The sequence below is a fragment of the Pseudopipra pipra genome, chromosome 7, assembly GCF_036250125.1.
Source record: "Pseudopipra pipra isolate bDixPip1 chromosome 7, bDixPip1.hap1, whole genome shotgun sequence".
In the NCBI taxonomy this organism is placed as follows: Eukaryota; Metazoa; Chordata; class Aves; order Passeriformes; family Pipridae; genus Pseudopipra; species Pseudopipra pipra.
In genome coordinates this window covers 23,796,164-23,819,731 of record NC_087555.1, presented here as the reverse complement: position 1 = coordinate 23,819,731, position 23,568 = coordinate 23,796,164, and the positions used below count along the sequence as shown (strand labels likewise).

The 23,568-nt window shown below is 57.6% G+C and overlaps 1 protein-coding gene across 1 annotated transcript; it reads left to right on the top strand.

Moving 5' to 3' along the window:
* Nucleotides 1-8,008: 8,008 nt before the first annotated feature.
* Nucleotides 8,009-14,800, top strand: WNT6 (Wnt family member 6). Its single transcript, XM_064661178.1, has 3 exons — nt 8,009-10,653; nt 13,532-13,833; nt 14,106-14,800. Exons 1-3 carry the CDS (start codon nt 10,455-10,457, stop codon nt 14,565-14,567), a joined length of 963 nt encoding a protein of 320 aa, XP_064517248.1. The 5' UTR covers nt 8,009-10,454; the 3' UTR covers nt 14,568-14,800.
* Nucleotides 14,801-23,568: the final 8,768 nt, after the last annotated feature.

Below are 23,568 nucleotides of genomic sequence, written 5' to 3'. Positions count from 1 at the left end.
GACTCCCCAAGCCTTAGCAGGGATGTCCCCTGCTACTCTTTGCTGACTTTCCCCCTAAGATTCGAGGTGATGAGATTCCTGTAGGGCAGGTAGGATGGAGGCTGGTGGGTGAAGGCAAAAGACAACAGGGACTGGACATGGTGTGGTAGCCCAGATGTAGTGCCCTGCTCAGGGAAAGTCCTGTGTCCCTGTGTCCCCATGCTGTGGCCAGAGCAGCTCAGTCCTGGTCACAATACCAAGGGTGCAGACCGGGAGCTCAGTTGCTGTGAAGGATGGCAGAGAAGAAGCAGGTGTGAAATCTCCAGAGGTGGTGGGAGTCTCTTATCTCCTGTGCCCAGGAGGAAGAGGAGAATTGTGCCAAGCTGCAGATAAAACCTGAGTCATTCATCACCAAATGCTGCTGGTGGGGAGTCAACATGCCCAGGTGAAGGGGTGAAACTGTTGGTGGTTGAAGCAAAGGGAGCAGTGATGGGCAACCCAGAGGCTAGAGATGGGCAGGAGATGGGAGGCCAGGAAGGGGGACAGAGCTCAAGTTGCTGCTGGAGGGAGTGGTGAGCTCGCCAGCAGAGAGAGTGCTCTGCTTTGCCCATCACTGGTGGCAGACACCCCCTGGTCTCTGGGGGTAACCCAATGGGTGCTCAGTGGTGGTGGGTGCAGAAGTCAATTGGACTCTCCAGGGTGGCTGTCCCAGCCCTAGGATCTATGGCCTGGATGCTACATGGCTGGAAGCTGCATCCCCAAACTCTGCTGGGAGTCACGAACAGTACAAGAAGAATCAGAAATCCAGAGCACTAGGAGACCATTCCTGAGGCTCCTCTGGGAGAAGAGAATTGGGGTGGCAGCCTATGGGTACTGGTTCCTTCTGTCCCCAGCTGCCTAGCCCTGGTGTGCCCTCTGTTATCTTTCAGGCACCTCAGTTTCCTCCTGCCCTAGGCAACTCCTGCTACTCCTCCTGTTGATCCAGTGCTGGGGGCTGTCTCCCTCCTGTGTCCTGGCTGCACCTGAGATGAAACCACCATGAACAAGCTATCCCTCACTGCACTCCTCCTGGTCTCTTTTCTCCTGGGGCTGACTCCCATCATTCTCCTCCTGCATGTACCCCTGTCCCAGGCATGTCTCTCCAGAGGTATTGGAGCCAAGTGCTGGGAGATGTTTGTGAGGGGTCACTCCTCCAGCATCCCCAGGCAGGACAGATTGGTCTGAGGACGGGCTCCAGGCAAAACCCAGCGTGGGGACAGGGGCCAGGCAGGGCTGTGCTGGCAGGTAACACAGGGACTCCAGGTTTCGGCAAGGGCATGCCGAGGGTGTCAGCGTCGGGCAGGAATGTGATGGGCAGGTGTTGGGGACACCTCGAGGCCATGTCGAGTTTGGCAGGGCTGCGGCAGGACCATGAGCGGAGCCGGGCAGTGCTGTGCCAGGCAGGTCCCGCAAAAAGGACTGCACGTCCAAGAGCGGCGGCGGGACGCGGGGCTGGACAGGCTGAGGCCACCGTCCCACTGCCGGAGGGTGCCCGTGGCCGTGGCCGTGCCCATATCGTGGCCGTGGCTGTGCGCCGGGAGCCGAGCCTGGCACCCGGGAGTCCCCCCGCCCGGCCCGCCCTGTCCGTCCCCCCGGGCTCCGGTTTCCCTGTCGGAGCAGATGCTTTCGCAGCCCCGTCCCTCCTCCTCCTCCTTCTCCGGAGCAGCCTCCGCGCCGCGCTCCAGCCGCCCGGAGTTGCCTGCCCAGTCCAGCCCAGCCCAACCCAGCCCGGCCCGGCCCGGCCCCGCCGGCCGCGTTGCCCGCCCGGCCCGGCCCGGCCCGGCGGAGGGAGGCACCGGGCACCAACCCGCCGGGGCCCCGGCCAGACCCTCGGGGCAGCCCGGCTCACCGCGGGTGGCGCGGAGCGGGTTCGACGCTTCCCTCAGCCCTGGCAGGATGCTGCCGTCTTCCCGGACCCAGCTGGGGCTCTTCTTCATCCTCCTCTGCCCCGCCAATATCATCGGGCTCTGGTGGTGAGTAGGACATCCCGGGGGGGGGATGCAGGAGGGCACGCAGGGTCCCTCGATCTCCGGGGGTGGTCCTCCCACCCCAGCTTGGGGATAACAGAGTTTCCTACACCCAAGGCACAACTTGGGTAGGAACTGCTGCTTGCTGGCCAGGAGGATCCAGATCAAGGCACTCACATGCTGTCAGGGTTTGGGCACACAAGTGTGTTGGGAACAGCAGGCTGGAGCTGCCCCAGGGGTATGGGGCACACAGGTCCTGTGGGGAGAGCTGCAGTCTGCCTCCCTGCACTTCAAGCCTTCAGCCTAGGAGGGTTGTATGCCTGAGGGGTGGGGAAGGTGGGGTAGGGGCCTCCAGACCCCTCCAATAAGTCAACTTTAATTAAAAGCCCGAGGGTCCCTACCGTGTCCCCCCTGAACAGTGGCCTGGACACAGCAGGGACAAAACCCCTATTTGTAATGGTGCCTTCATCAAAGGCAGAGACGGTGCCTTGCAGGATACCAGAGGGGGTGGGGGATTCATTACAGGCACAGAGCTGGGACCCAGCCTTGGAAAGCCCAGGTATCTGTCGAAACATGAACTATTTAAATCTATTAAGAATTTCACCCAGCCTGTCTTTATCCGGTTTTAAGTGCTTAGATTCCAGCTCCCCGGCGTGCCGTCCGGGCTATCATTCATTATCTGAGGCTATTCGTCTCCACATTGTCACACTCTTTTGACCTCTAAAATAAAGCTCTCCATAAGCCTTTCCCCTCTTGGTCCACTGCCTGCCCACCAGTGATTTATTCTACATCTCCATTCCCTTTGCTAGCCCTGGCTCCAGGGATGCAGGGCAAAAGCAGGGGCCTTGGTGAGTATAAATAGTGCTGTTATGGTCAGTTGTACACCAGCTAAGTTTGTCCCCAGAGCAAAAACTTGGTTTATTGCCAGACAAAGGTTTAACATGGGTCTGAGAGGGGCTTGCCTTGGTTTTTTGCTAGAGGAGAGGAGAATGAGGCAGGGGAAGCCCTGGTCGGGGCAGGGTGTGTGTGGAAGATCTCCATGCTCCCTGCCACCCACCTCAGGGTAGATATGCAGGACTCATTCCCTCCTGCTGCCTGAGACCTGCTGTATTTCTCTCGCTAATTCTCAGACCCATACACAGCCATCCCTTCAGCTCTCCATGCTTTCTCTGCCCCATCCTCATCAATACTCACCCAGTGAGCCCTCACCTTCAATCTCATGCCCTGTGCTCCAGCTTTGAGGACATCTACCCCATGGCTGGAGCAGGTAAAGGTGAAGCAGAAGTTAATTTTGCCTTCAATTTAGGGGCAGGCAGACGGCACCGGCAAGGGCAGGGTGCTGGGGTACTGCTGCCCCCTGCCCTGGCAGCTCAGAGCCACATCTTACCGTGGAGCCTGGGTCCTGCTGATGCTGTGACCATGCCATGTGTGCGCTGGCAGAACCGACTTGGGGAGATTAGCAGGATTTGGCAGAGGAGAGCAAGGGGTCAAACTTGTTTTTTCTTCTTTTAAAAAAATAAGAAGGGAAGGAACCTTTAATTTAAGAATAATAAGAATAATGCCTGCAACATGGCTGAATGCACTGGGCAGTGGAATGGCTGCAGAGGGATCACCAGCTTGCACTCTACTTCACTCTGGAGCCAGCAAGCCCAGAGGAGGTGGAGGTGGTGTGTGGATGAGGCCACCAGCACCACCAAATGGACCTACTGGGCTTCCCTGGACAGGGCACAGGAGCAGCTGGCTGATACATGAGCTGCTTTCCACAGAGCTTGGGTTTTGGCCCCTGGCTGAGATCATCCCTTATTTCCAGGGAGCTCTTCCCATGCTGGGGAGAGAAGTCCGGGTGCTGCCTGACCCCTTGAGCCAGCTCATGAGGCATCTTCCCATATGTCTGCTCCTGGTCCTGTCTCCCAGGTCTGGGTAGCACTGGTGTTTGTGAGGTTTGCTGTTGGAGGAGAGGGGTTCAAGTATACAGCCATATGTTGTACCAGAGTTCCTGGAAACCCCAAGACTGGTGGCATTGATAATGTTCCTTGCTGTCGCTGTCACTGGTGCATAGGAACTTCACTGGCACACCTTTATGTGTGCATCACTGGGCACCTGTGAGTGCTTAGCCAAGGGGGCATGTTCCCCTGGGAAAGAAAGGAATGTCTTTACTGCCCCCTCTATCCTACCCCTTAGTACATTAGCTGTGTGGTGGTGGGGATGCAGGGGTTGCCTGTTTGAGGCAATTTTTTCACCCACTGGTGGCAAACTAATTTTTGAGAGAGGCACAAGGGGGTGTAGCTGGGTCGGGTCCCAGGAGACACAGTCCCCAGACAAGGCATGCAGCCAGGCCTGGTGTCCTGGTTTTAGCTAAGGTAAAGTTAATTAAAAGCATGACACCTGGCCACTCATGGGTGGTAACTGCACCTGTTGGGATCCTGGCAGATGGCTGCATCTATGGAAAAAGGTTCAAGTGTGACGTACGAGCACTGACATCATGCTAATGATGTTGTAGCCTGAGAAAGAGCATCCTCGTTGTGTTAGGATGCCCCCAGAGTGCTCACTGAAGATATAGTCACACCACCTTAGACACACCCTGTGCCCCTGTGTCTAAGAAGAAGCAAAGGGGCACAGGCAGACACAGACCTTTCCATGGCAGAGGGAGCGGGCTATGGTCAGTGCCAATGGAAGTTGTGCCACTCAGGTGCTGCTGGTACCTTGGTTAGTGCCAGGCTGCAGGGAATGGGCTCCCCTTGCTTCCGCCAGCCCAGTAAATTCTCTTTCTTCCTCCTCCCCTCTTCTTTAGGTGTTTCTCACCCAGCTCCTTGTGCAACAGTGATTTCTCCCTGAGCAGGACAAGTAGGGACTGCCTGGGGCTCCTGGGCTGGCCCAGAGGGTGAAGGATACAGGGCTTGCAGATGTAGTGTCTGAGGAGCCCCGGGCAGGTTCAGGGCATGATTTCAGCCAAGCCGGTTTGTGGTTGGGCTGTGCTTGCAGGAACAGAGGCACTGGGGGGACGGGGCTGAGCAAAGCCAGGCTTCCTGAGTGCCCATTGGCTCTCCATAGGCATGGCTGAGAGCAGCTGGGAGATGGAAGAGAGAGCAAGGGAGAAAACCATCCCAGCTAAGATGTGCTCCATTCCAGCTGTGGGTCTGATGGGGCCTGGAGGGATGGATACCTGCCCTCCATCCCCTTCCCATCCGTGCACAAGAGCACTGCACCTCCAGTTTTCCATGGGGCTTCTTCAGAGGCACTCATGGAGGACCCACCCCCTAGCACCTGTGGCTGTACCCTTGTTTGAGAGTCCCAGTCCTGCATCCCCTGATCCACACAGCTCTGGATGGTTTTGTGCACCAGTGGCCTCCCCTTCTCTTCCACTGCCCTGACCAGCACCCAGACTGCTGAGAGCCTGTAAGAGCAGGCTGCTGGGCTGTAGGGCCCTGCCTGCATGACTTTGGGTGAGCACTGTGAGTCACTCTCTGGACTTACTGACCTACAGCTGCCACCCCACGGTGCGCAGCAGATGGGGCTGCCCAGCCATCCTGGGCATGCCCTCACCCCTGGAGCAGCACCATACAGGAAGCAACGAATATCCCAGTGTGGTGGCCCCTGACCAGTGCCATCTCCCTGTGCCCCTATTAAACCAGCTGCTGACCCTCTGGGTTTTTCAAGAGGAAAATGTTTCCCTTGCACTTTTTGAGATGGCTACTGGCTCCAGCGTTAGGCTACTTGTGTTCTCCCCAAAGCAACTGAGCTTTCACCCATGCCATCCCTCGTCCTTGCTCCTGGTCACATCCACTCTCACTTGGTGACACCCAGGCTCTCCAGCCCTGCCCTACACATACCCCAAACTAGAGGGCTTGTCTGGGCTTTGCATCAGAGGCTTGATCCCTTCAAATATCCCTCATGTAGGAGGGTGCTGAGCAGAGCTGAGCACACCCCAATATTTGCTCAGAATTTGCAGGGTCCTGCTGCCACATGTGGCACCTGTATTTGGACATAAGCTAGCCCAGCCCTCATGCCACCCCAGCTCCAGCCTCTGCGAGAACCCGGAGGAAGAACACACTGACCACGGGTGGGTGGATCTCTTACTTTTTATCCCAGCCCTTCTAGGGTTTGGACACAGCTTTAGGACCCCCATCTCTGCAGGTACCTGTTCCCTTCATCCTCCCTGGTACCTGTACCACAAGTTTGGGCAGCTACTGTTCACAAGCACCTGGCCTCAACATGACCCTGCAACCAGCAGGTCCATGGGTTGATGCCATGCCATGCCAAGCCAAAGCCTCTTTTCTTTAGGCAGCTGCCCAGCTGTTTGCATGACATTCTTGCCAAGGAGCTGTAAAGAGGAAGGCGGGGCACAGGGTCCCCCTGCTCTCCCCAACCTGCGGCATTTCCTGCTCCCTCAGTGCCCCTGTCCTGCTCAGCAGCCAAACCCTGGCTGTGCCCCCCCCAGGGCAGTGACTTGTTGCTTACTCACCACACCCTCATGGGCCTCCTGCTCTGTTTTCCACACCCAGCTGCCCCGGTTAGTGGCAGCACCCACGCATCGCCCCGGGTGAGGGGTCGAGCGCCCGCTACACTTCAGCATGAGCTGAAGCGCAAGCTGGACGGGTGAAAATTCTTCTGTGTGTCCCCCTCACCCTGTTTGCACACCTCAGAAAGAGACAGGTTCCCTTCGGGTTTGACTTCCTTGTAGGGCTGTCACTGAATGTGTCATCATTGTGTGGGACATGGGGTGACCTGTTCCCCAAAGGGATGGAGATCAGTTCTCCATCCTGCAGTTCTTACCTCTCCAAGTGGATGCAGAAGCACCTGTGGCTCAGAGTGATGAGCCGGGTACCCCAGCATTGTGCACTCCCTTCCTGATGGCACTCAGGGACTGGGATAGAGACCTGGATGTGAGGCAAGACATGCCCTTACTACCCCACAGCAGCGTCCCCTTGCCACATGGGAGCACCCAGGAAGCAATACTCAATGGATGTAGACCTAGCAGGTCCAACACGGAGCTGGCATGGCACAACCACTGCTCTCCTTTGGGGTTTCAAGGCCATCAGGATCAAAGGAGGCATTTTTCACCCAAGATGTGGGTGCCACTTTTGAAGGCTGACCATCCTCTTTCTCACTGCATGATTCTGCCAGCCTCACTCCATTGGCTTACTGCAAACCAGGACCTCACTGGCTCCCCTTGATCCTGTCTGCTGACAGGGGCTGGGAGAAGCCTTGCTCCACACTATCCCCATGCCCAAGGGGAAGATGATGACTTGAGCCAGGCTCCTTCATCTATGATTTTATCTGGGAATGAGACTGGGGCATACTGGAGGCACTGTGACTGTGAGCTGAGCTGGAAAAAGCTGGTGATTATGGCTCTTAGGAACACCCGGCTCTGTTGCACAGGGACAGCATCTGGAGCAGAGGGGTTGCATCAGAAGCTCCAGTGACTCCTGTTTGGTGTGTGTCACTGGGACAGGGCTCAGGCTGCGGTTGTTGACAGCCTAAGGGGTGACAGCAGCAGTCTGGTGGTGGATTGCAGCTCCTTTTCTGTGCCTCAGTCTCCTCTTTCACCAGTGGGGGTTGTTTTGCTTACACAGGGGTGCTGGGAATTGGGTCGGGAAGCGGGGCTCATCATCCCATCTTCTCTGGGGGCAAGATAGCAGCCACCCGGCAGCAGTTTTGGCAGCCAGGAGGGTACTTGGGGCAGACGGGACGGATGCTGCTGAGCCGCTGAGCCTGGCTGGGGGCTCTCAGGCAGGAGGTGGTAGGGGGGGCCGGGGTGCCTCAGGTAAGTTGTGGGGAGCCTGGCTGGCGACCCTGTTCCTTCACCAGGGCAGGGGGAGGAGTGCCCAGCGGCAGAGGTGGGGCACCTTAATTGTAGATGCAGGAGGCCTTGGAGCAGGACAAGCTCAGGCAGATCTGGGCCCTGTGCTGGAGCCCTTGCCAAAGTGGTAGCAGTTTGGCAGCATTTTTCTTGCCCTTGTCTCCCCCCATGCTCCCCCCCTCTCTGAACCCTCCAAAGCAAAACAGCTCTTGGGCTCCCAGCAGCCTCCCTGTGCCAAAAAGTGGAGCCCAGCGGAAATTAATATTGTGTTGGACTTAGGCAGCCCACCCCACGCCTCGTCAGCACGGACAGCGAGCTCCCGCGTTCTCCAGCCAGCTTTGCTGCTGCCTGGACCATGGGTGGGGACCCCCGTGGTGCTGGGGAGCCGCCCCCCAGCCCTGCAGGGCTGAGCTCTTCCCGGCTTGATCCAGTGGGCTGGGGTGAGCCGCAGTTCAGTATTTGATCTGATGGCCCTGGGGCACGAGCGCGTCGTTTTTATATGAGTACAAAGAGTCATCTCTTAATGAAAGTCCCATCCCAGCTCCCCTTCTTCCCCACCCCACTGGAGGAAGCAGCCAAACCTCTGCTGTCCTGTTGTAGATGTTGGGAGCCCACGGTCCCCAAGGACAGCAAATTTGGAGCCCAGCATTGAGGCTTGGATCCCTGTGTGGTCATCATGGGATTAGACTGGACAGATTTTCTGGTTATGTTCCATGTGGGCCTCAGTTTCCCCATCTATGGGGGAGCTGTGCCAGGCAAGCCACAGTTCTGAAATGCTTCCCTAGCTGCCCTATCCCTTTGGAGAGGTGCAGCAAAGGGAAGCTGAGCTACCAGGAGCAAAGGGAAATGGGTTCTTCCCAGCAGGAGTGTGGGCTTGCCTCAGTCTCCCTGCTGGAGATCCCCTTTCCAGGCTGTGCATCTCTGTTGAGCTGTTTAACCCTTTAAACCTCCAGCCAAAGCATAAGGGCTCCTTTTCCAGGCTGTGCAAGAGAGCGCGTCCTCCCTAAGCCCAGCTGGGGTCTGATGGGCATGAGATGCAGGCAGCTGGGGAGCCTAGCTTGGGGCAGGGAAATCCTGGCAGGACCTTGAGCTTCAGACCTTGGAGGGAGCTTGCACTGGGGACAGGATGGCAAGCAAAGTCCTGCAGCTTAGTATCCCAAACACAGACCCCCAGCTGGGTGAGAGTGAAAAGGGAACCCAGAACACAGTTATACAGAGATTCAGCTTGTGATTTTTGAGCCCCTGGGGCTTGGCCAGATTATAAAGCTCTGGGTTTGGAAGTTGCAGTGCAGGCGATGCTCCCCAGCGAGTGAGGCCGACGGCAGCACAGGCTGCCCAGGGGACAGCTGCACTGCTCCCCAGGGGACTCCAGGGAATGCGGCTTCACTGTCCTCAGGCACCCCTAGGTGTTGGGGTATGCTGAGTCCAACCCATAGGTTCTGTGGGCATCCACAGACAGGAAAATCATGTTGTTGAGCAGGGTGAGCTCTGGGCCCACAAGAGCGGTGCTGGAGGTGAGGGAGGGCTGAGTGGGGCTGTGTTTAGGGTGTGCTAAATTTGTGTGGCCCATGGCCACACTGCCTCCTTGCCATGGGATGGGAGGCATGGGTGTGAGGCCGTCAGTGTGGCACGCCTGCCCTCTAACCACTGCGGCTCCTGTGTTGCCCAAGGCACAGCTGGAGCATCTCCCGCCTCAGCATGTGGCAAAGTGCCGGCGGGCTGCAGAGTTCCACGAGCTGCGCTGTGGAGGGCACTCCGGGCGAAATGTGTGGGGAAAGCACTGAAGTTTCTGTAGCCAGCAGCACACTGGGGAGCACGGCATCATGCTCAGACTTTGCCTCCCAGCTCAGAGAGCCAGGCATCTCGCTCCAGCTGTGCTGGCAAGGAGGAGCCACCTCTGACATGGGCCCAGCCAAGACTTGCCCTCCCGCATTGGCATTGGCAGAGCTCACGATGCCACCTGCATCCCTCCCTCGCACTCCTGCACCCGCCTGCAGCTCCATTCCCTGGACCTAGTGCCTGGATTCAGGGAGGTGAGCGCAGGAACCTGGCCAGCAGCCAAGGCGCTTTATCACAGGCAAGGTCACACATCTTGTCTCCCACAGGGTAAAGCAGAGAGCCCCCCTGGAGAGGGGGAGATGCTCCAAGAGCACTTAATGGGCTCCTCACTGTGTCCACAGCTCTGGGAGATGCAGCTGCACCAGGCATCAGACATACTGTGATGCCAAGGCTGAATTGGGTCAGCGCCAGACCCAAAGAGCAGGTGCTGAGTAGCACAGTATCTCTGCCATCTCCCATCAGGGACACTGCCATTACCCCTTGGGATGCCCCCAATGGTATGGAGTGGTATGTTCCAGCATCATCCCATAGCCAGTTCCATGGCTGGGGATCCTCCCCATTCCCCTGCTGGCTGGGTAGGGCAAGGTATCCCCTGGGTGATGGCACACAGGTGCCACCCATACCTTTTGTCCTGTCCTCCCTGCATATCTTTCTCTGTCCCTTTGTCACCTGAGCTCAGCACTGAACTGTCACTGCCCTGCGGCCCTGCTCTGTCCCTGGGAGCAGGTCTCGTCATGCCCCATCCACACCTTGATCCCTCCTGAGCTTGGGTGCTGGTTTTGCTCTGCTCGTCTGTCCCCTCCTGCAGGGCAGTGGGGAGCCCTCTGGTCATGGACCCCAACAGCATCTGCCGCAAGACGAAGCGGCTGGCGGGCAAGCAGGCGGAGTTGTGCCAGCTGGAGCCAGAGATTGTACAGGAGGTGGCCAAGGGCACCAAGCTGGGCGTCCGGGAGTGCCAGTACCAATTCCGCTTCCGCCGCTGGAACTGCACCAGCCACAGCAAGTACTTCGGCAAGATCTTACAGCAGGGTAAGGCCAGCCTCCCATTTTTCCGAAAAGCCTCCATCCGGTCACCCCCCCCCCCAGGACTCCTGGAGCAGTCTTGGCGTGCAAACCTATGTGTGTATGTGTGTGTGTGTGTGCATGTAGGGGGTTGTTCAGCGTTCCCTGGTGCAGTCACAATGAGGTTTTACTGCTGGGACATGTCTTCCTGTGTTGTAATGAAGCAATTACCGATGCTCCCAGACAGCACGGGGCTTCATGAAGCCCAAGAATGCACCCTTGTCTGGCAGTGATTTACTGCTCCCCCAGGACCCCAGGGTGTGCTGGGGGAAGGGGCCTAGGTGGAAGGCAGTGCGCAGCCTCTGGGAGCTGCCCCTCACCCTGTGGGTACCCTTCACTTTCCTCCTCCTGGTCTTGCAGGAAGCAGAGGAGAGGGGTGCTTGTCCCCTGTCCCTGTGCCTGTGGGTGGGCACCCTGATGTCACCCCAAGGAACAGGGCCAGGGGCAAGAAGGGATTTGCAGGTCCCAGCCAGACGGATACAGTGGTCCAAGCCTGGCCCTGCTGCATCAAAGTCAGAGAAGGAGCAGAGCAAGAGAGCACCTGTCAGTGTGTAAGGGAGGGGAAAGCCCTGCCATGCTCCCCAGGAAGAGAGGCTGGGGATGGATGGTGATTCAAGCAAGGGGGGGACCACAAGTCTGAAGCACCTCAGGCTGGTAGGATCACTTAGTGGGAGGTGAATTTAGTCCTGCCCCTGTTCCCATGTCGGTCCCTGTGCCATAGTAGATGAAGACGTTGGAGCAAGCCCCAGTCTCCTTGGCCGTCACATCTCCTGTTCATGCATGGTCAGGCCCAGGTAAAGTGGGTATGTCCTTGGGCCATGAAGAGGGGTCAGGGTGGCCTCCCTGGGGGCATTGGAAAGGGTGAGGTGCCCTGGGCACCCAGTGGCTGCAGGTGCTAATGGGGGTCTCTCTGAGGGAGACACTGTCCTGTGGAAGGGGGACAGGCTCATTTTGCAGGTGTGGGTTGCCCCCAACAGAGGAAGGTGTATTCAGTCAAGTGGCAGAGAGCCACAGCACATGGGGGACACTCTTGCCTCTGGGGTCACCTCTTTTCACCCCAACCTGGCAGCAAGGCAGGTGGGATCTGTGCCAGGCAGGGATTCAGACCGCAAGTAGGATTGTACCAGAATGCGACAGCCAGACTGAAACATACTGATTGATGTGCTGCTGGTAACCCAGGAGCAGCTTAGGTTGGGGGAGACACAGGCACATCAGGCATGGGGATGCTGAGGGAGCCACCATGTTGGTCCAGCCTCATTGCTGGGGTGGTAGAGATAAGCAGTATCCTGAAGACGGGTAAGTTTGGGAGTCCCTGGCACTCTGAGGACATGGGGCATCCCAGGCAGAGGTGTGGAGGTCCTCAAGGCCACAAGATGGGCATCAGAAGCCCTGCACTGAGAGATGCCTGTAGGCACCAGACTCCCAGTAATCCTATAGGGATGCATAAAGCATCCTAGCATTTTTGGGGTTCCCAGCTCCATCAGATGAGTACCTCCCATCCAGGATGAGTACCTTTTCTATCCAAGGATGCTGCAATGGGCTCCTGTTTCCAGTTGTGGTCTCCCTGGCATAGACAAAGCTGTCCCCTCTTCCCTCCCTGCTGCCTGTGGCAGGCACGGCATGCCAGGGCAGGCTGGCGTGGGGGCAGCCGTGTGTCTGGAGGAGCTGTCAGAGGAGTGGCATCCCTCTGGGCCCAGCTGGCAGGGTGGCATGGGGAACTCTGCCAGCTATGGGCTGCCTGCTGAGGGCTCTACCAGGCCCAGGCAGGAGCAGGCGGGTGGTCAGGTGGCTTGGGGGGGCAGGAGGGCTTGGGGAGGGGGTGGCATCCCTTGGGTGGCATTGTCAAAAAGGCACTGGTGTGCCCAGTTCCTGCTAACACCAGTGGGACTCACTTGCTGCGTGGGTTTTTGGAGAAGCCACTCATGGAACTGGTGCCCTGGAATCCCTCTTCCCACAGCCTCCCCAAATCAGAATGCTGGAGATGGGGGGACGGGTCACTGCCCAAAGCTTATCTTCCCCTCCCTCCCCAGGAACCCCCTGCGTGTCATCACCCTGGGCCAGTCTTGCCCTGGCTTTTGGGTGGGCAGGGGTTCCGCCGGCACGGAGTAGGGGGAGCACAGGAGCCCCCTTAGCAGGGCGCCACACTCCTGCTGCCAGAATCCCCCGCTGGCTGCGGCTGCGAGCGGCAGGTCTGGGCAGGGGAAAGATGCTTGGAATTTGTGTCCCGGAGCAGAGAGAGACAGGAGCAAATACTAATAATAAATAATCCTGCAGGGTGGAGGCTGCGCTGGTGGAGAGAGGGGGGCAGGCGGTGCCCCATGGCAAAGCAGGTATGGGGGCAGAGCAGGCAGCACGGCTTCATTGCTGCCACCCTGCAGGGGAGTGAGTGGCATCCTCCATATCCCTCTCAGTGCTTCTGTCCAGGTGCCAGTTTGCATCTGGGGATAGGATTTTTCCTGCTTGGAGGGATATTGCAGGGTAGTGTGAGGAAGCTGTGAGTACCACCTGGGACTGCCCCTGCTCTCCAAGCTTCCCTCTTTCCTATGGGGCAGCACCCATCCTTGCAAGGGGAGGTTGTCTCTCCACAGCTGGGGTGGAGGAACACTGGCATGGCCTGGCCATCCCCCACATTCTTCATATCTGCTTGCAAGAGGCAGTTCCTGCCCCAGGCATCCTGTACCTAGGTGGGCGCATCACCCGGGGAGCAACATTGAGCACAGATGAAAAGGGCGGGAAGTGGGAGGTCTTAGCCGCCATGGGACGCTAGCCCGGGGGGGCGGTGCTTTGTTTGCAGAGCCTTTGCCGGAGCTGACCCCACATCCTGGCCCTGTCTGTTCTCCTGCAGATATCCGTGAAACAGCCTTCGTGTATGCCATCACGGCGGCCGGGGTGAGCCACGCCATCACACAGGCCTGCAGCATGGGAGAGCTGCTGCAGTGCGGCTGCGAGCTGACACGGAGCCGGACTCCTCCCTCCCCCACGGCGGGTCCGGGCACGGAGGGCACGGCCTGGGAGTGGGGGGGCTGTGGGGACGATGTGCAGTTCGGCTACGAGAAATCCCAGCAGTTTATGGATGCCAAGAACAAGAAAGGCAAAAATGACATCCGAGCTCTTATCGACCTGCACAACAACGAAGCCGGGCGCTTGGTAAGGCCCCTGTGCTCCTTGTCCTCTGCAGGTATCTGTGCCCTACCCAGCTCAGCCCTCCACCCTTAATTTCCCCAAGCCATGTACCTGCACCAGCTTCGGCTGAAATGCGGACCCAGTATTTTTCAGGAACTCTTTGCAGGTGCTTTGGAAACCCCCTGTGCCCCTCTACACTCCCAGACCCCTCCCCCAGGGGGAGGCAGGATTTTGGCTGGGGATGCTGGGCAGGGAGGCAGGGGAGCAAGGGCTGAACATCACCGTCTCTTCCCCAGGCGGTGCGCAGCTACATGAGGACAGAGTGCAAATGCCACGGGCTGTCGGGCTCCTGCACCCTGCGGACCTGCTGGCGGAAGATGCCCCATTTCCGTGAGGTGGGGGACCGCCTGCTGGAGCGCTTCAATGGGGCTTTCAAGGTGATGGGAGGGAACGACGGGAAAACCCTCATTCCTGTGGGTGACAACATCAAGCCCCCTGACAAGCAGGACCTCATCTACTCTGCTGACTCGCCTGATTTCTGCTCAGCTAACCGTAAGACAGGCTCACTGGGCACCCGGGGCCGTGTCTGCAACAGCACAGCCATGGACACGAGTGGGTGCGACCTACTGTGCTGCGGGCGAGGGCACCGGGATGAGACAGTGGTGTTGGAAGAAAACTGCCTTTGCCGCTTCCACTGGTGCTGTGTGGTGCAGTGCCGCAAGTGCTCCGTCCGTCAGGAGCTCAGCCTCTGCGTCTGACAGCCTGGGGTCAGCCAAGGACAATTTGGGGGGCCACCTCCAGGCTCACGCAGCCCCCCTGGGACAGAGACACGTGGAGCCAGTGGCAGGAACAGCGTGGGTGAGCCCAGCTCTGTGCTCTGGGGAGTCCTGGCTTCCCCAGAGGACATCATGGGGCTGCCTGGCATCCCCATGGCCCCCGTGGTGGGGGCTGCGGGCACAGAGCTTCCACTAATAAAGCTATTTAAAACTGGTGTGCCACAGCACTTCCTGGGGAGGGCTGGGAAGTGCTGACCACCGTACTGGAATGGGATTGGGCAGAGAGCTGTCCTGCCCCAGCTGTGAGTCCCAGTCAGCCGCACTCCCTCAAGCCTCTGGTTTGTGCTGGCGTTGCTGGGACCTGTGGCAAAGCCTGCCTCATTTTTATCCACTCCCTGATTTTCTCTGTGGTTGTCAAGCCCAGAGATGTGCATGGATGAGGGTGAGTTACTCTGCACCTTCCAGGCTGCATGAGGGCTCTGCTCCCATCACCCATGGTCATTATCGCTTGGGGGTGCCAGTTTGTGCCCCACCACCACCTGACCTGGATGTTTGCAGTGACCTGCACTCCATGGTCCCTCCACTCATGCCTCATGCCAGAAGTACGGCTTCCTGCCCTGACACTATGGTGATGGGCTCTGAGTTTTTTGAAGGGTTCCTGTATTCTTTTCACTCCAACCACCAGCAGTGCAGTCCCCACTGCAGGGCCTGGCACAGAGAAGCCCTGGACAAGGCTGACACCATTGGCTTGGTGGCATGCAAGGCATTCACTTGGCATGCCATGGGCCACGTGCAGCCTCACCTGGATGGCAGAGTGCCAAGCATGTATGTCTCAGTAACCTGATCAGCCTGTGCCCCTCATGGACAAACACAGGGTGAGGAGCAGCCTGCCTGGCTGCCCAGCGAGGCAGGCTGCCAAGCCTCTGCTCTGGGGGCTCCAGGGATCTCCAAGGGGGTCCCTCCCATGCTTCAAGGAACCCATGGGAACTGGTTTCTCCAGTGTTACCCAGTGTAGGGGTTTAGGTAACTGCAGAGGGGAATGTGTGTGTGCAGTGCCTGCTCAGCTGGTAATGCCCCACTGGGCAGACAAGTCCCAGAGGGATGTCAGCAGGGTCAGAGCCTGGGCAAGGAGGTCAACTCTCCTGTGCCTGCCCTCCACGCTGCAACATGTGCTGGGCATGGGGGCTTTGCCTGTTGACCCCTCCACGAGAGGGCTCCAAGCTGATGTGGGCAATGCCCTAGGTGCTGGGTACTGCCAGATGGGGCAAGAGCTGAGCTTTAAGTGCTGGGCACACTGCAAGGCAAGGGGGGCTGCACCCCTTGCCCACCAGCGAGTCCCTCCTCGCCCACCCTAGGCAGCCAGTGGGGAAGGGCAGGGGAAGCAGGGTTCAGGTGAACCATTAACTTGGCCCAGCAAGCGCTGGGGAGGGAGTCTCCAAATCTGTCAGTTGCAGCTTTGCAGCTGGAAATTCCCTCCTGACTTGCCCACAGTGGTGCTGGAAGAGGGGAGGCACAGAGGGCTCCCGGGGACTCCCAGCCATGTGCCTGCCCATGGAAACACCTGGGTGGGTGTGAGCAGCGCCGAGTGGGTGCAAGTGAAGGTACCTGTGCATGCAAGCAGCTTGGAGTGTGTGCATGCACAAGTAACAGGTTTATGCTTGTTCATGACCATATGTGTGAGTGTGAGCTTGTGTATAACCTGTCACTGTGTCTGTGAGCCCCTCATGGGTGTGTAAACAAGTTGGCCCATGTATCTTCCTGCAGCTCTATGAATATACAGCAAATTGTCAAGTGTGTGTGTCAGTGACACCATCCCTGCATATACCTATGTGAGAGTATGTTTGTTTGCACACATCTCATTGCATTTCCTCAGGGGTGTCTGGGACAGAGGGGACATGAGTGGGTGCAGAATGATCCTCCAGGAAGGGAGTTGCAGAGATGCAGGATCTGTGTTCTGGGAGATGCGGGAGCCATTTCATGGGCTCAGCAGGTCCCTTTGAATTGGAAACTCTTGAGCATACCTCAAGCCTGCACTGCCTGTCGTGAGAGCTCAATTCAGGAAGTTCTGTATAACTTTTGGTCATCCATGGTCTCCTCTGGAGCCAACACAGGCTGAGGCAAGCTATAGAGGGATTCTGAAACCCTCTGAGAAATGTTCAAAGTCCTAGCTCTGACATTCAGCAAGTTCCTTCGCTGGATTCTGTCTCAGTTTCTCCACAATAGGCTACTTTCATGCTCTGGGCTGTGTGGACAAGGGTCTTGGAGGTCTGGCCATGGATAAACCCCAGGGAAGACATTTGGTACTTTTGAGCAAAGGATCTCGCCTGTGTCCTCTCTGCCATTGCCCCAAATCACAGCTCCTAAAGGATGGAGATCACATAAGCCAAAAATGCAGAGGGGGAAGCAGATAGAAAATGGAGAGAAGCGCATGATCAGTGATTGTGGGTTGACTCCTCTGCACTTCCAGGAGTCACCTCTGCACTGTGTCTGTGAGCCCCTCATGAGTGTGCAAGTCAGTCGGACCCTGTGTCTTGTTTCCTGCCCAGCTGGGGAAAGGGCTAGCTCTTGTGGGGGTTGACAGGTTCTTACCACAGCTTCCTGCTACTCCTGAGCTGGCAAAGCCAAATCCATTCCCTTGGTAGGCAGAGAGGCTCTGGCACAGGCGAGTGATGCCAGTAGCCAGTCAGGATCTGGACCTGGCCCAGTGGTCTGTAGAGGGCTGAACAGCCAGCAGAGCCCCCTAGCAATCTCACAGCTCTCCAGATCTCCATAGCTCCCCAAGAGCTCTCTATTCACTAGGACTCCACCCCAGATTCCTAGGAGACCCCAGCAGTCCCTAAGGGGCCCTCACCCCCTCACGTTACTTCCCAGGTGCCAGGAAGTGGCCTAGGAGTCCCCTAGATTCACAGAAGTCCCGCAGCTATCCAGACCCTTAGGAGGCCTCTGAACCCCTTCAAGACCCATCAGTTCCCAGCCCGGGGGGCGCAGCATCCCCGCTGTCGCCGTGGCAACCCGGGATGCGGGGCGGGCGGCGCGGCGCCGGGCGGCCGCCAGGGGGCGCTGCGGCACGGCACGGGTGGGGATAGGCCGGGGGAGCATGGGAACATGGGAGTGGGATAGAGGGGTGCGTGGGAACATGGGAGTGGGATAGAGGGGTGCGTGGGAACATGGGAGTGGGATGGAGGGGTGCGTGGGAACATGGGAGTGGGATGGAGGGGTGCGTGGGAACATGGGAGTGGGATGGAGGGGTGCGTGGGAACATGGGAGTGGGATGGAGGGGTGCTGGGGAACATGGGAGTGGGATGGAGTGGTGCGTGGGGAACGTGGGAGTGGGATGGAGGGGTGCGTGGGGAACGTGGGAGTGGGATGGAGGGGTGCGTGGGAACATGGGAGTGAGCATGGGCGGTGTCTGGGGGTGGGCTCAGCATGCATGGGGGATGTGTATGGCAGGCGTGGGGAGGAGTGTACAGGGGTGTGCATGGGGGGATGTGTGTGAGGCTGCCCCTCACTGCAGGAAAGACATAGAGATGCTGGAGAGTGTTCAAAGAAGACCGGTGGAGCTGGTGAAAGGTCTGGAGCACGAGTCCTATGAGGAGCGGCTGAGGGAGCTGGGAGTGTTTAGCCTGGAGAAGAGAAGGCTCAAGGGGGGACTTTGTAGCTGTCTACAACCACCTGAAAGGAGATTGGAGCCATATGGGAGTTGGCCTCTTTTCCCCATTTATAAGGGTTAGGACAAGAGGAAATGGTCTCAAGTAGTTGTAGGAGAGGTTTAGATCAGATATTAGGAATAAATTCTTAACAGAAATGGTTATCAAGCATTGGGACAGGCTACCCAGCGAAGTGGTGGAGTCACCATCCAAAAGCTGTGTAGATGTGGCACTTGGTTTAGTGATGAACATGGCAGTGCCATGTTTACAGTTGGACTCGATGATCTTAGAGGTCTTTTCCAACTTAAATCATTCTATGATTCTGTGAATGTGGGTGTGCAGCTGTACATGTGGACTTGTGGGTGTGGGGGTGTACATGTATGGTTGTGCATGAGACTACTTGGGAGGAAAAGCATGGAAGTGTCCATGTGAGCATGTATGAGCCCTCTGATTCCCATCCCCGTGCTCCTGGGTGCAGTGCCCAGGTAGGACCCAGTTCTGGGGAGGCTGGTGTAAGCTGGGGGTGCACAAGGGTAGCTGTGTGGGTGCAATGTATAGCTGGGGAGTCTGGAGGGTGTAGTTATACATGTGCGTGTGTAGCCCAGATCCCTGCTGCTGGGCAGTTTACATTGCAAAACTTGCAGGATCTTCCCAAGGGAAAAAGAGGAAGTTTATAATATTTGGGTTAAAAAAAAAAAAAAAAAAAGAGAACCCCAGACCTCTGTAATGTTAATGGCTTCATTTTATCTTTTTAATTTTCTTTTCAAATGGGAAGAATGCAATTTTCCCTTCAATTTCCCAAGTTGAAAACAGCTGGACAGATAAATTCAATCACAGTTGAAAAAAAAATCCCTCTGGACTGAGACCAAAAATAGAATGGTTTTGCTCCTCCCCCCCCCCCAAAAAAGCAGCTTTTTAGGAAACTTTGGAGTAACATAAACAGGCCTGTGAGGGGGAGGCTGACAAACCTGGATACTGAGCTGAGTGGACAGGCTTGGACAGTGGTACCTGAAAACTCTGTCAACCCCCTTTCCTGTGGCTGTGGTCCCTCTGCCTGCTCACTGCTTGTTGCTGAGCAGGCGCTGTCCAGCTGGCGGCGGAGCTGGGTCCCGGCCAGGGCTCCTGCCTGTCCAGCCCTGCTCTCTTGGGAGGCCTCCAACTCTCCTTCTCCAGGTTCTGCTGCTCCCTCCAGGGAGCTGCTTGCAACTGTCCTCCTCTGTTTGGGGACACTGCCTATGAATGTGAGGGGTCTGTGTCCTTCCTTTTCCTTGACCCTCTCTGATGCTGGTGTCTGGTCCCTGCTCTGTCCATGTAAGTCCAACATCCTGGGGCTGGCCGTGCTGGCATGGCACACACTAAGCAGTGTCTCTGAGGGCAGTGGGCTCTGGAGGCTGTCAGGGAGCTGCCTGCCACCAGGACACCACTTAACCCCCCCACCCCAGCAGAACAGCAGAGCAGAGACCCCCTCACTCCTGGGTCCTGTTTCTGACTGCCAACATCTCATCTTTGCCAAATCCCTTCTACTCCATGGACTCATTACTTACCTTGTAATGTACTTACCTTGTAATGAAGGCTGCAGCCATCCTCCATCTCTGGGGAGGGAACTCTGCCTATTCATGTCCCTGGAGAGCAGAGCTGCAGGAAAAATGATTGCTGAGGTGGCTTCATGCCCTGATCACCCCACACGGGGACCACCACCTTCCACTTATCCTTGTGGCTGTGCATCCCTCTCCACATGAGAGAGGCACCTGGAGCAGCGCCACACAGATGTGCTTGGGCAGTCCTATCCAGCCACCTCTTTAAGGCCCCAGCTGGCCTTGGCCCTTTGGGGACACACTCTCTTTGCTAGAGGCAGTGCAAGGTTTGTGATCCCCCACTGTGGTCATACCAGCACCCCAAACAGCTTGGAGGCTGCTCTGCCATGGGGTGTCCCTCTGCACGGCCTGTCCCTGTGGTGTGTGGGAGGCAGAATGTGTGGGGGCATGCTCCAGCCCTGCGGGATGGTACCCACAGCAGGGCTTCAACCCCTTCCTTGCACCTTGCTGTGACTGTGGCACCCACTACCACATGCTGGGAGGAGGATGAAGAGGGAAGGTCTGCCTCACTGCAAGGATGATCCTGGAGATGGCCAAAGGCGGCCAGGTCCTGCCTTTCCACCTTGATGCGAGGGGCAGCGTGGCTGAGTGATGGTGCACCCACTGCCCCGGGCCCTGCCAGCACCCTAGCCCCAGGCAGCTGGGAAGACTGGCTAGGCCAGCCTGGTGGCCATGTGGTTAGATCCTGAGTCACATGGAGCAGACTCGGGCAGGTCGCAGGGTGTGAGCCAGCGGGAGGTCAGTGATGCTGGGGGCTCCAGTGCTCGGGCAGGTCAGCATGGTGACTAAAGCTGCCACAAAAGGCAGGGTCACCCCGACCCCACACCCAGCCCTGACTCATGCAGCTGTCGCTCTAGTCCCATGCGTGCTGCCGGACAGGGGAGGGAGGAGAGCTGTGCTGCAGGATGTCAAAGGCTGGGTGCATGGATGGCTCCATGGGCTCTCAGCAAACCTCTCCTTCTTCCTCCTTCTCCTCCTCCAAACTGCCTTGCATGCCCCACTGCAGACTGCAAGCAACGCAGATCCCAGTATTCTTTCTCTCTGGCTGCCAGTTCCTGCTGGCATCAGACTGAATGTCCGTCCTGGTTGTTCTCAATCTCTGTCCATCCTCCTGCTCCCCCACACTTTAAGATTCCCCAGAGCTCCCCCCTGCATCCCTTCAGCCCCACTCTGTGTCAGCAGAGCTGTCTCATCCTCCCACACCTGCTCACACAGAGTGGCTGGACATGGTGGGCCCAGCGGCCATCAGCTACTGCAAGGCTGCAGCATGGCCAGGGTTGTGCTTGTCCAGAGCAGCCTGTCTCTCCCTGTGTTGCCCTCTGGTTATCCATGGGCCTGCAGCCAGTCCGTAAGATCAAGTGGAAGCAGCACAGAGATCTCAACTCCTGTTATGGTTTTCTCGTGGGTCATCCTTGGACATTGCAGAGTCTCAGAGAAGCTGCATGACTGTCCAAGACACAGGCCTTGGAAGTTTCTTATCACAAAGCAAAAGGGGCTAGAGGAGGGCACATGCCAGGAGGGAAGCAGGGAACAGAACCAGCAACTTATGGGCTGGTGCCGGAAAGGAGTTCTGATGGAGATGACAACAAGGAGAGTCAGCCCCATTCTCCTGGGGGTGTGGAGCCTGTGGTGTGAGGTGCTGGCAGGACCTGCTCCTGCACAACGGCAGGGGAACAGAGCAAGCAAAGTGCAGGCAGCCTGAGGGCTGGGCAGGAGGACGTGCGGTGTAAGAGATGGAAGGATAACAAGAGGGATGGAAGGACAGAGACAGAACGATGGAGGAAAGGGAGGATGGAGAGGAAGAAGGATGGATGCTTTGCCAGTCCCCCACACAAAGCACATCTGGGGCATTATATAACCTGCTGAAAGAAGGGACCTGCCTATGTGCTTTGGCCTGGGCAGGGGAGCTCCAAGGGATGTCCCCCCAGTGCCCTGTACCAGGGACTCTCCCATCACCTTTCCTGTCCTGGCTCTGGGGAGCAACACCCTTCATGTCACCTCTGAGAGCATCCCTCATTCCTCCTTGGCCTCTGCAGGGTGTGAGGCTGCCAAGGGGTGCTGAGACAGGACAGAAGCTGAGAGGTGACAGGTCCCATGGCCCTGTGTTCTCAACTGGGGAGCTGCAGTAGTGACAAGGACAGATGCAGTGCTCACAGAAGGCTCAGCTTTTTGCTGTAAGCTTTGATAGTCTCATCAGGACCAAAGTATCCTCCACCAGCCTCATGTGCCTGCCTGCACCCATCCCTGCTCAGAGGGGCCAGGTCCTGTCCCATAGGCCCCCAGTTCCTCGGGCCACAACAGGTGCTTAATCTTGTGCTTAAGGGCTTTGCTGGTGTGACGCAGAAGAAAGGCTGAGCAAAAGGCTCACCTGGCTCCTCTTCAGCCCCAGGACATTGCTGGGACATGAGGAAACAGGTCCTCCCCTCTGCCTGCCCCTGCTGTGAGCACTGAGACAGTGGGACACAGCGGCCAGCCTCCTCCCCAAGTCAGCAGGAGTGTGCGAGTGAGACACCCGCTCTTGGAAGTGATTATGTCATTAAGGGCTGGAGGAAGATGAAAGCATTTCTCCTCTGATTTTCCTTGGCATTTATTTGTGCACAGGATCCTAAAAAACGTATAAACATCTGCGCTTCTGAAGCCTGGAAGCCAGGGTCCCTTCCCACAGGGAAGGAGCTTCTGGTGAGAAGGTGCCCTGCTTTCACCAGGGGACCCCCAAAAGTATTCACCAGGAGACCTCCAAAAGTATCCACCAGAGCACCCTATGGTGGGTCCAGGACAAGGGAAGCACATGCCTGGGTGTAATCCTTGCGGTGGCCCAAGAAAGCATGGGGTGCTGAGGACCTGCCAGGGACACCTGAGCCAGGGAGCTGCCTGGAAGAGGGGGGTGCTCCTCTGCCCTACCGCACCTGCTAAGAGGGCATACAGGATGTACCCCTTTACCAGGGTGCAAAGGGAAAACCAAACAGGAGTCAGCTCTTGAGTGGGAGGAAGTAGGGAGGGCAGGACCAATGGCCCATATGTTAGGGACCACTGTGTGCCGTCCCCACAAGTCCCCTGGTGTGCTCTGCCCAGACCTGACACCGCATCTCCCATCAGCAGTCTGCAGCAAGGGGAGAGGCATCCTCTGCCCCCTTCGGTGGCAGGTGACTGAGAGGTGTCCTGACAGCACTACCAAACTCCTGTGGGATACCCCACATCACCTGCTGGGTGCTGGGGGGATCCAGGAGGGCAGGAGCTATGGAGGAAGTCGTAAGTGCTGGGGCGATGCTGTGCAAGGGATCCCTCTGTATCCTCAGGGCATTGCACAAGGGACAAGGTTCTGTGCCCCCCTCCTGCTGTGTGGGCAAGAAAAGGGAAGGTAGATGCTGGCTCTGTACCAGTTCCCATACCTGCCCACAGGCTAGACCCACTCAGGAGCAGAGCTGGGGAGAGGAGAACAGCCAGCAACTTCATGACTGCAAAAGGAACCTCCATGGTGATGCCACAGAGTCCTAGGGGGGAAAAGCACAGTCTTTGGGCCCAGCCCCAGACTGCAACTCATTTCCAAGAGGAAGCACATTTTCCTTCCCAGTGCAAACAAGAATGAGCACATGAGCAGAGATGGCAGCCCCTGCCAGCACTGCTGTGCCAGCGGGGAGATGCATGATGCCTGCTGTGTGAGAGTGCTTTCTGAGCTGCCACTCGGCTGCTTATGGCAAGAACCCTGGCCTGGTGTGGGCTGTGGTGGCTGGGGATAGCAGG

What these genes read in the sequence shown, in the direction of transcription:
- WNT6 (XM_064661178.1), top strand. Translation starts at nt 10,455, where the DNA reads ATGGACCCCAACAGCATCTGCCGCAAGACGAAGCGGCTGGCGGGCAAG. An exon ending in CGGCAAGATCTTACAGCAGG is followed by an intron (nt 10,654 to 13,531) that starts GTAAGGCCAGCC and finishes GTTCTCCTGCAG; the next exon opens with ATATCCGTGAAACAGCCTTC. An exon ending in ACAACGAAGCCGGGCGCTTG is followed by an intron (nt 13,834 to 14,105) that starts GTAAGGCCCCTG and finishes TCTCTTCCCCAG; the next exon opens with GCGGTGCGCAGCTACATGAG.